Source organism: Hippocampus bargibanti, linkage group LG06 (genome assembly GCF_051943395.1).
Source record: "Hippocampus bargibanti isolate YZ-2025 linkage group LG06, ASM5194339v1, whole genome shotgun sequence".
Taxonomy (NCBI): domain Eukaryota; kingdom Metazoa; phylum Chordata; class Actinopteri; order Syngnathiformes; family Syngnathidae; genus Hippocampus; species Hippocampus bargibanti.
In genome coordinates, this window is record NC_142739.1 from 8,208,646 (window position 1) to 8,220,782 (window position 12,137).

Consider the following 12,137-nt stretch of genomic DNA (forward strand, 5'->3'; position numbering starts at 1 on the left):
GGAATTGATGGAAAACTGAGGCTGGGATCAAGACGAAACTAACTCTGTTGACAGGAAAATCTGATTTTGGACGTTGGCTTTCCTCCTTTTGCATGATGTCACAGCTGTTAAGTGAAAATGAATAAGACGAGTAATTGCACTCGATTTCGAGACTCTGTGCCGAACTAAAATAGCAGCACTCATTATTTTGACTTTCAGGTGAATGAATGTTTTCTCTTGATGAACAATATACAGTGGCACCTCTACTTACGAACAAAAATCCCTTTATCCAAATTACAAAACCTCTCAAATTTCAAGATATAAAAGTTGAAAATACTGTATGGTCTGCTACTCCCATTATGCATAAATCTCATTTGTATGCTTTAGAGAACATTAATGTCTGAATTTTGATGAGGTTTGGAACGGATTAGGTCATTTACATGGAACACGCGTTTCAACTTACAACATTTTCAAGTTAAGAAATTTCTTCCAAAACTAAATAATTTCGGAAGGACAGACGCTTCCCTACTTACGAGCATTCGAGTTACAAACAATGGTACATACTGTGACGACGCTCGAGTGCAAAAAAGGCAGGACTCGAGCGACGGGGTTTGGCGAAGGGGAAGGACCCGAAATACACGACGTGACAGGCTTGGAAGGAGCAAGAGTCTTTTACTGAAACATGCATTGAAAATAACAAACAGGGAAGAGTGGAGATGTTAGGGTAATTCGCCATAGAAACATCTCTAAACATCGCTCTGTAATCTTTGTTTACATTTTGAACTTCCTCGTATGTCATATCCTGCCTTCCTTTACACGATGTCGCACTTTTAGTACGTCACATCCTGTCGCGTCATTGCTATGCACCGCATAAATACTCCTGCAGCCTGTTCATCTCTCTCTCTCGCCATGCGCTCCCTCCTCCGCGACACTACAATGCCCGTGCTCTCCAAATTAAATCAACTTTCTGTTCAAGTCCTGGCTCCCTGATGATTTAACCATCGATCTCCATCAACACCCGTCGAAGCAATGAACCAAGGGCGAACGATAAAAAATAACCCAACAGGAGGAACTTAACAATGACAGACCTGGTAACATGGTAGTGGTGACGGCAACATCCAAAATACTCCGACGGAGAACGGTAGTGAGCGATAGGCAGATATAGACAGAAGGCACAATCAGTGAATGACAATCAGCTGTGGGAACAATGGTGAATGATGATTGGAGGGGCCGTCTCCCGGGAGTGGCGGAGGAGGTGACAGGAGGGGCGGGGTGCGCCCAGGATGGCAACGAGATGTGACAGTGCCCCCCCCTCAAGGGACGCCTCTTGGCGGCCCACCAGGTTTGGATGGGTGAGCCGCATGGAACGCCCGGGTGAGAGATGGGTCGAGGATCCAGGAACGTGGGACCCATTGACGTTCCTCAGGTCCATAGCCCTCCCAGTCGACCAGGTACTGCACTCCTCTGCCCATGCGCCTGGAGTCCAGTATCTCCCGCACGGTGTAGACTGGTCCGTTTTCTGGGACGCTACATTGGAGTCCTTCAATCGATTGCAAACATTTATGCTTTCCTCTTCAGAACTATTTGAATCATATTCATAACTGGATGAATAACAAGAAAGCATCTTCTCCGAATCTGAAGCCATTGTTTTGATTCTAGAGCAGGGGTGGGCAAACTTTTTGACTCGCGGGCCGCATTGGGTTCTAAAATTTGACAGAGGGGCCGGGCCAGGAGCATTTGGAGGGAATGTTAGGGCCGGAAATACTCTGAACAAGTTATGTCCATAATTTATAAAATAACTTCAAATGACTTTGACTGAGCGTATTTTACAAAGATTCCACAGCATATAGCTATAGTTTACGTTTTAAGACTTGCGCTGAATATTCATGAAGTCTTGTTTTCGAGTTGATGACGATCCCCATGTGACGTCACGTTTGGACCGCCCCTGACCGAGAAAGCGACATACAATGCATTTTGGGTACTTTGTTTGGTCTGAAAACTTCGTGTTGATCCGTGTTGATGGCGAAATTAGAAGGAAAACACATAAATAACGCCATGGTGAATCGTTGTGTGTTGCACCAAGACAACTATTTGATATTCGCTGACACAAATTCCCAGCTGACAAATCAGCCCATTTCCAACGGAGCTTGGGCGCAATCTTCTGCTTTTTCTGGGTGCTACATTTCTGTCATTGACGGCTCGAATTGATATGGGAGGAGTCCTAGAATCAATTGCAAACATTTATGCTTTCCTCTTCAGAAGAACAAGAACAAGAAAACATCTTCTCCGAATCTGAAGCCATTATTTTGATTCTCGAGCAAGGCAAGACGTCTTGGCGTGACGTCACGAACAAGGGGGCGGGACCTTCTGAAACTGACCATTTCCGGATTCATTTTGAAGTCATTTTTATTGGTGTTTTTCATTTAACTAAAAATATCAGCCTGCCTGATTTGGGTATTTTAGATGCTATGAAACGTTTTTCTGATGTCAGTGGGAAACAAAAACAAAAAATGGTGCCGGTTGTCCTTTAAATGTAGTATGTACAAACCTCATAGCACAGTAAGAACACTACAACCCAATTTATTAACTGTCTTTCAAATGTGAAAAATATCCCTGATCAGTTAATAAATTTGTCTCAAGGAATATGGCGTTTGCATACTATTTCGCAGATACTTGGAGGAGGAAATGGAAATAGATTAAAATAACATATGCACTGTGATTTATCAAGATTGCGTCTGTTTTTAAGTTTCCATCGAAAGGGCAAAGTTAAAGAAATCAACATTTATTGAAAAATGGAATCACTTTCAATATTCAAAACATATTATTACACAACGAAATATTCAAGCTCAATAATACCTACTTGTGTTAAATTCCGCCAAATCATAGATGGTTTGTCCTGACCGCGCGCTCGACAAACTCCTCAGTGACGCCCTCGCCTTCACGCGCAAACAATACACGAGTACCGTCGCCGAGCACACAAACATAGACTACCTGCAGTTGAAATTTGCATACTCGGCTCGGCAGCCAATCAGAAGCCTGCTTCTTTCTTCCGGACTTTCGCAAGCGTTACAAAGTCGTGCAATTGCATGTCATTTTCCAAAATAGATGCACAGAACCTCAGACTAGAAGAAAGATTCAAAAGAAGCTAACAACATATGTGACGCTACAAAACGTAAATTTACATTAAACCGTGACTGTAAAGTGTACGTGAGACTCATGAAAGGGGCTTAGTGGCTCGTAGGAATCAATGCAAACGTTGCATTGTGCACCTCAATGACAATCGACTACTGTAGCAAAATTTACAGCCATGCGCATTTGCCGTAAATTAAGCAAGGTAGCATTTGTAGTAGGTGCATTCTTGATTAAAAAAAAAATACATACTTTGTGACAATTTTTTTAATGGGTTTGGTCTCATTTTGCTTCAAGTTGTGAAAAATGGGGCAGGCAACTTTTCAGTTAACTGCCCTGTTGTTCGCTAGCTTTTTGTCATGAGTTTTAGACACTGTTTGTACTATGATTTGGGCAAGTTCGGCGGGCCGGATTGAAAAGCCTAACGGGCCGTATGTGGCCCGCGGGCCGTAGTTTGCCCATGTCTGTTCTAGAGCAAGGCAAGACGTCCTGGCATGACGTCACGAACAAGGGTAACCTTCTGAAACTCGGCATCTCCGAGGTCATTTTGAAGTAGTTTTGGGACAATTTAAGTTTTTATTGGTGTTTTTCATTTGTCTAAAAATATCAGCCTGCGTATTTAGGCTATTTTAGATGCTATAAAATGTTTTTTTGATCATTTGATTTGTCAGATTTATCTGATGATTTGTAAGTTAGGTAACAAAAAATGGTGTTGGTTGTCCTTGAAATCAATCAAAACAAAAGCGAGAGTAATACTGTCAGTGTGATTTGTGTTTCTATAAGTGTACAGGAAAAAATGGATTTTAGTGTTTGATTAGTCTGTTTCACCCCCTACCCACCCTTCCCCACCTGCAGGTAACACATGTCACAATGGCCTGGTGCATCCCATGACCAGGTCCGCCTTGCCGTCTGTTCACAGTGCTCTGGGCGTCAAGCATTTTCTTCCCTTCCCATTGGACAATAACGTCTCGCCCGCCGTCAACCTCTTCCCGGGATTCAATACTGTGAGTATCAACCGTGCTATTTTTGGGTTATGTTTTGTTATGTTCATTTTTTTGGCTGCTGTCTGTGGTTAAACGTAATCCCGAAAGCAAGTTCTGGTATGTTAGGTTCATTGAAGAATTTCAATTGTCTGTACTGGTGCTCGTAGGAGGGAGCATATGCATCCTACTTTGGCTTCTTTTGCGTTTTTGAGTTCTTTTTTATTTTTTTCTTCTTATTTATTTTCAAATCATACCTTTATCATACATAACTTATTCTTTGGCTCTTCACTCACTAGGTGACATATGATTGTAGTTTTTGCGCTTTCTTCTACTTTGTTACAAATCCATTGGTTTTTATTTGGTGTTGTATGATTGATTTTTGATTCTTTGCACAGCATTTTTGTATGTAGTGGTGGTCATTCTAAAGTGCTGTATCAATACAGTTGACTTGTTTGGAATTGAGATTCCATTCAACAAATATTTACGAACACCGACTGAACCAATCGTTGCGACGTTAGGCATGTGGAATAATCTCAGCGGATGTTTTTGGAAACACACACTGGACATCTGGAGGACTAAAATCCTTTGACACTTTGAAAATGCTAATTTAAAGTTCCATCAGTTGTGGGCAGATGAGATTAACATGGCAACATATAAAAGCTGGAATCTGATTGGACGAGAAAATCTAACATCGCCATCCACACGCTGCAGTCATGCGAAATGGTTTCATGGAATAAATATTTGAATTTAAGTTGTAAATGTAGGTCAGTGCCTGTACATTCCCAGGCACACACTGTTGCTATTTTCTTTGTCTCTTATGGCAAAGTGATTTTTGGTGTACACATCCTTGATGTGGGCCCGCACACAAATGATCAGAGACAACCTCTTTGTGAAGGTTTTCACCCTCCTTCTCCGTTTGGTCTTATTGCCATTTCCTTCCACCGCGTCCTCTTTTTGCCAGCTGTATTCCAACCATCAAACCCTTGTCTCCTCTTAATTCAAAAGAAACCAACTCCCAGGTTTTGATGCGGCTTTAATCCCTTCCGCTTGTCTCGTTTCGCGGCGATAATCCCAACGTTTTGATGACGCTGCCCATTCCGACCTCGCTCGTATTTCCCCTTTAATGACTTTTAAAGGGAAAATCAATAGATCTGGAAGAGGACGTGAAGTCGTGCACAGGGGCGAATGCACAACAGCTGTACAGTCATATTTATTCTCATCATTTCAGATAGAGAGAAATACAGTAAATATATATACCGACATTCTATATTTATGACTTCTGGATTTTGAAAATTGACCTTCCACATTCTTGGAACTGTAAACAATGGGGACAAATTGAATAAATCTGGAACATAAATGAAGGTTAAAAGGTTTGCTGCTGTGAAATGTAAATTTCTCCACTGTGAGACTAATAAAGGCATATCCAATCCAATCCATCCAAGTCAATTTTGTGATCAACCCGGTGAACGAAAAACGGTCTTCAAAGAAATGAACATTCTCCAATTAGAAAAAGGCAATTCCAAATTAGAGCCTGAACATCAAAATCCTTCTGGAGTCTATCGTGAACCGAACAGAAACTTTCAATGAACACCAAAGACAGACTCAACAGTCTGAACCTGCTCTTGTAAACATCCAGGATTGGAAAGCACTGGATTGGATTGTCTCATAGTGGAGAAATTTGCATTTTACAGCAGCAAAGTCATGAAACGTAAGAGTATAGGAAAGGAAGAAGTAGAAAAAACAGAATACAGTGGCCGCTGTAAAGGCAGCCACTCTCGCGGCGCCATCTTGAAGTCAAACAACAACAAAAACAAAATGACAAATAAAATGTGACAACACAAAAGACACAGACAGCATTTTCTGCACCCTCTTTATTCTATGAAGCAGTTCTAGATAAAAGACGAGAGGATCAAAGCATCCTTTTCACTAGTGGATCAGAGACGTCATGGTGAAATGCGCACGTCTGCCACAAGCTAAATGATGAAAGCAAACACGAAGCTGTCGCATCCATTGATGAAAAGAGACTGTCTCACATCTCCTTTTTGATATAAATCTGCTTCAATTCCAAGCCGCGACAGTTCCACATACGCATTGGCGCTCCGCGCTGATGCTCCTTTCTTCTCATAGCGGGCTCCTTGAGCCATACATCCATTGAGTCACAAACTGTCCAAAAGCACACTCGCCTTAGAGCTGTCCAGCGATGACCGTCAAATGGCACCGACATTCCTATCAATCAAAAACGGTGCTGGACAATTTAGTTTTCTGTTAACTTATGGTACGTATTAAAAAAAAAAAGATTGTCGTGATCAAACTGTATTTTATCAACAAATAAAATTGAGCTGCATTTTTTATGACAACCATGTCTGACTCAAACCTCGTCTTTGTGGTGTGCATTTAAAATTCATGTTTGCAAAATGTGGGGAAGTGCCAGGACGCTTTGCATATTTCTCAGGTGAGGAGCTTTTTTTTGGGCCAAGAGGGAACACGTGAGCTTCAGAACGAGAAGATGACTCGCGCTTGGCAGCCAGATCCTCAGAAATCATCCCCAACATAGAAACTGCGTTGACTACCCCCCCCTTAACCCCCACATACACACACACACACACACACACACACACACACACACACACACACACAAGCATCTCCAAAATCTGTAAATTAGCATTCCAAATATATCGCTTGCCTTTTGCTTTTATGATTTCTTCACCCGCTCTCCAAAGGAAATATTCACCCAACAAAGTTAACAACTCTGGACGCCATTTAGCTTCCACTGGCCCGATCTTGGGACGACTCTGACATTCTTTTCCCCAAGCTCTTTTCATTTACGACTTACGGTTTACGACTTGCTTATGACTAATGTGGGGCAGACACTTTTGGCTCTTGTCGCTTCCACTCATCACATCGAGGCGCTCTCAAAGGGAGTGGTGGAAAGAAAAAAAAAAGTCTGCCAAAATTTGATGTCATGTGTGGTTACCATGGCGACTATTTTATCATACTTCCAAGCGAATGACAATGTTTTCCGCCACTCTAGCAGTTGTTTTTTTGTTCACAATGTTTCTCCAAATTCACATTACAGTGCCAGAATCGCTATCAATAGCAGGAATGACATAAATCTTGTGAAATCGCGCTTATCATCGGGACGAACCTGGCAGGCCCCGATTGTTGAAATTCGACACTATAGCAACCTGGGAAAGAAAAGTTTTAAAAATAGATAGAGCCTTACCAAAATAATTGAAACACAATTAAATGTATAAAACACACTTGAACTTACAAATCGATCTGCCAGCTTCATGCTAACATAGACCTTCCTGTTTGTTGTAAGAGAGATTAGCATAAATGTAGCGCTAATTACAAACATCGCAGCAACTGCCCGTGTTTCAACGGTTCGTGTTAGCCAAAATTTCATTTAATTCATTCACTGCCATTCCCGACTTTCTTCGGGAATTGAAAAGCATGATGTGGAGTGTCAAAATTTGTTCGGGTTTGTTTTTCTCACGAGGGGGTGCCGATAAAACGCTGATCACACCTCTGGGAATGTTTTTCCCTTCCACGAGGTGGCAGCATTTGCCTTTTTCCATGTCAGCGCTTTGTTACAGCTTCAGCTGTTGTTAAAGTGCTATATAAATCAATATATATATATGTGTCTTTCATTTCTTTCATAACTTTGCTGCTGTGAAATGTAAATTTCTCCACTGCAAGACTAATAAAGGCAAATCCAATCCAAATCCAATCCAATGTATGTATTGTATTTTGTACAACTGCCCCCATTTTAAGCTCAGATAACTCCAAACCCATATAAATGAGTAATTAAGTTTTTTTTTCTGATGAAAGAAGAAAGTCTCAGGTTTCATATGCTGCATTGAATGTTTATGTAATCCTAAAATTCAATATTTTGTGGGTTCTGCAATTTCAGTGAAAGTGACAAAAACCCTGGCCCTGAAGCGGACACATTTTTGCACACCATCTGGCACTGAATGAGTTCATGTGGGCAAAGCATTACAACATTAAACGTCGATGAAAAGGTTTCTTCAGCCGTCATCTGTACTTCTTTGAAGGTGTCAGACATTTCGCTTCTTATCGAAGATGCTTCTTCAGCGAACTAAAGTCTTACTGGTAGTTTAGGTCCTATATATACATCCCGACTGTCCAGACATGGAGGTGCCGGACACTCCTATGATAGTTTCCCTGCCCTGCTTACACAGACGTAGCATTAAACGTCTTAATTTCCTTCAACAATCCGTTCTCCCTCTGCAACAAGAAAGCATATCTTGTGAAAACACACCCCAAAAAAGACCAAAATGGTTACTAGGGAAAATGTTGTCAACAAATAAGGGCATAACCACCCGACTCCAAAAAAACGTGCATCGTATTTACTTGAAGGAAACATTTCAAGTTTTAAGACAACAAGCAACATCTGAATGTCGTCTATTTCCCCCTTGAGTCTCTGACTAAAGGTCCGGCCCTCGCTAATATGCACAAGCACGAATCACGCTTTTTATAGCCAATTGTTAACAGCCTAGCGATGAGTATTTTTTTCCCTAGCGTTAGATATTCCACCGCAGATAGTTTCAGCAAAACTCCTGAAGCCAGAGCAAACAGGTCCGTTACAATAGCTGTCTACGTAGCAATGAGCTATCTAGCTATGTAGCTAGCGAGGTATCTATCTAGCGCGCGATCTAGCAGCTAGCTAGCTATCTATATACAGTGATGCCTCAGCCGCTCGAACTTAATTGGTTCCCAGAAAGTGTGTACATGAGATGTATCAATCAACACCCGCACCTGCACTATCACATCCTTAGTTCTTTTGTCTTTGGTCGGGCTGGTCACACAAAAAAAAACACTAAAAAAGACCAGCGAAAATTGCAATAAGATGGCTGCTCGCAATGGATGAACTCATAGAAGAGAGGACAGTTCATGTGAAATTGAACCCTTTTGGAGTGGAATGAAAGAGAAACTTGAAGTGAGGGTAGCGGCTTAACACATACAAGTGTGTGTGTGTGTGTGTGTGTGTGTGTGTGTGTGTGTGTGTGTGTGTGTGTGTGTGTGTGTGTGTGTGTGTGTGTGTGTGTGTGTGTGTGTGTGCGTGTGTCCGTATGTGTGTATGAGTGTACAAGCCTCCGGAGGCCGGAAAATCAGATCTGTCTGGCCCGCGGCCGACATTTGTCTTAGAGAAACAATACAAAGTCCATTTCCCCCTGCAGAGTAATCAGGAGTGTGATTTATTGATTGTGCACGCTGGGAAATTGCTTTGTCGTGGCACGCACATGCACGCGCACGTATACACACACACACATACACACGCACACACCGGAGGCCTCCATCATTGTCCATTTGGGGCGTGGACACACACTCACTTGGTCAATGTTAGGTTTCCTTGCTCAATGGAGGTGACGGACGTGTTTATTCAAGTAACTTAGTGTCTCGTAAAAGTGATGGGATAATTATCAAGTGTAAGGATTTGGATCGATTTTTTAAAGACTGTTTAGCCTTCAAATTCCTGAATCAGGAGCATCATTTGAACCCAAAAAATGGAATTGAGCGCTCATTGGATGTAAGTTCAGGAAACAAAATATTTATTTATTTATTTTCTACAAAAGACACTTTTTATAGTACCTATCTCTATACTGCTCCTTTCTCTCTCTCTCTCTCTCTCTCTCTCTCTCTCTTTCTCTCTCTCTCCCTCTCTCTCTCTCGCTCTCTTCTCTCTCTCTGCGTCTTCTTTCTCTCTGTCTCTCTATCTCTCAGCCTGTCGCTCTCTCTCTATTTCGATCTCTACCACCTTCTCTCTGTTTCTCTTTCTATCTCTCTGTCTCTCTTTCTCAATGAAAAGGTCACAAGAAAATCAACCTAACTATAATTTATTTGACTGATGCCTCAGCTTTCTAGCCTTTAAAAAAAATCTTTTGAATCATTCACTCATTTTTTTTAACATTGTTTATTATGACGGGACTTTACGGGGTGATTTTTCTCTTAAAGCGACCTCCATAGTCCACTTGATAAAAATCCCCATGAGTGCTTTAGGAGTAATGATTGAGTGAATAATTCCAAACACAACAATAGAGTTGAAGTTCAGCTGGGAGGGAGATTAACGACACTATTTAGTCCAAGTGAAAAGCGTACTCCAGGATTCTAAATTAGGGTTCCTCCCAAAATCCAATAGAAGAAGAGCAGGCAGCTTGAAACCATTAAGGTTATCTGCAAACTTGTGACTTTATCTGCTGGTCGCCCAGACAACCCATCCCAAAAGCCGCCAGCTGGATCGCTCGCGGCTTGTAAATCTCAGGGAACACTCGGGTTGAAATGATTTTCATTTGTCTTTTTTTTGCCAAAGGGACCACGGTGTGTTTTCTGCTCTCCATGGAGACGATATGTTCCCATCCTAAACTTGAAACATATTCACATTCCAACTGACAACGAGATATGAGGCATCAAGCTTTGAAAGCAAGGTGCCATGTTTCCTTTACGATCTGCTCCATGCTCTCCACGGTTCTCAACAAGTCATTTTTATCTTGCCTTTTGGGGTGACCAGATGTGCGTTTTCAGCCGACGACCTAAGAACATGGATGAAGCGCAAAAGACGACAAAACATAGTCAATATCGGTTTAGCGGAGGCTTTCAAACTCAACTCTTGAGAGACGTTAAAATCCAAACTGAGAGTTAGTTTTACCTCCCTGACACACTTGAAACACATTACAGGTTATCAAAATTCACAAAAAGAAAATGGGGGTTCTCAGTTGTCATAAAGTTAACTTGATCGAAGTTAGAATCGCCTTGCCACGAAAGTAGAGATTTGTAAAAATCTACGAATGAAAAATCTGTACCCACTACATAAAGGCTCCGTTGCTGACAACGTCCGAAGATACACCCGGTTAGCCGTGGATCCCAAAAATGCAGACTCAGACAAATAGTGATACAAAAATCTTTATTTAAAGGACAACCCACACCTCATTGCAAGTTGTGTCCATAATTTGTAAAATCACTTCAAATGACTTCTACTGAGCGTATTTTACAAAGATTCCACCGCATATAGCTATATTTTACCTTTTAAGACTCGGCTGAATATTCAGGAAGTCTTGTTTTCGAGTTGATGACGATCCCCAACGTGACGTCACATTTGGAACGCCCCCTGACCGAGAAAGCGACACACAATGCATTTTGGATACTTTGTTTGGTCTGAAAACTTCGTGTTGATCCGTGTTGATGGCGAAATTAGAAGGAAAACACATAAATAAGGCGATTGTGTATCGTTGTGTACTTGCACTTGGGCGCCATCTTGTGTATTTTCTGGGATGCTACATTGGAGTCCTGACGGCTCGAATTGATACAGGAGGACTTCTTTAATCGATTGCAAACATTTATGCTTTCCTCTTCAGAACTGTTTGAATCATATTTATAACTGGATGAGTAACAAGAAAGCATCTTCTCCGAATTTGAAGCCATTGTTTTGATTCTAGAGCAAGGCAAGACGTCCTGGCGTGACGTCACGAACAAGGGGGCGGGTCCTTCTGAAACTCGACATTTGCGGTGTCATTTTCAAGTAGTTTTGGGACACTTTAACTCATTTTTATTGGTGTTTTGCATTTGACTAAAAATATCAGCATGCGTGTTTTGGGTATTTTAGATGGTATAAAACGTTTTTCTGATGTCAGTTAGTCGATTGTCCTTAAATGAAAACCACCCGATCAGCAAATTATAAAGAGAAATAGAAAACGATCAACAGCCAAGAAAACCAATCAAGAACCAAAAGTGTCATCACAATAATCAAATTGGCGGCAGGAAGAGGAACCTTCCACTGCCACCTGCTGGAGAAACACAAGAACAATTGGTGTTCTGTGCTGCCAAACATGTTGTGGCAAAAGATGGTATTACACATAAGGTGCACAATTCTAAATTCAAGACTTTTCTGCGAAGCCTGCATAAAAAAATAACAACAACAATAACGTGATATATATTTTCAAGATGAAAGTCCGACGTTTCGGAAGTCACATGGTGATGTGGACGACAACAGGTGCGACCACAGTTGGGCAGCGAAGGATTCCTGCTTGC

At 41.6% G+C, this 12,137-nt stretch overlaps 1 protein-coding gene across 5 annotated transcripts in view; it reads left to right on the plus strand.

Moving 5' to 3' along the window:
- znf385d (zinc finger protein 385D) overlaps positions 1-12,137 on the plus strand; it is a 91,572-nt gene that overhangs the window by 40,052 nt on the left and 39,383 nt on the right. For 4 of the 5 annotated variants that reach the window (XM_088999411.1, XM_088999407.1, XM_088999408.1 and 1 more), the window contains one exon: positions 3,964-4,112. In XM_088999411.1, coding sequence (XP_088855537.1) covers positions 3,996-4,112 — 117 coding nt within the window. In that variant the 5' untranslated portion in view covers positions 3,964-3,995. The remainder of the gene's footprint in view (positions 1-3,963; positions 4,113-12,137) is intronic. The other variant, XM_088999409.1, reaches the window with a different exon arrangement.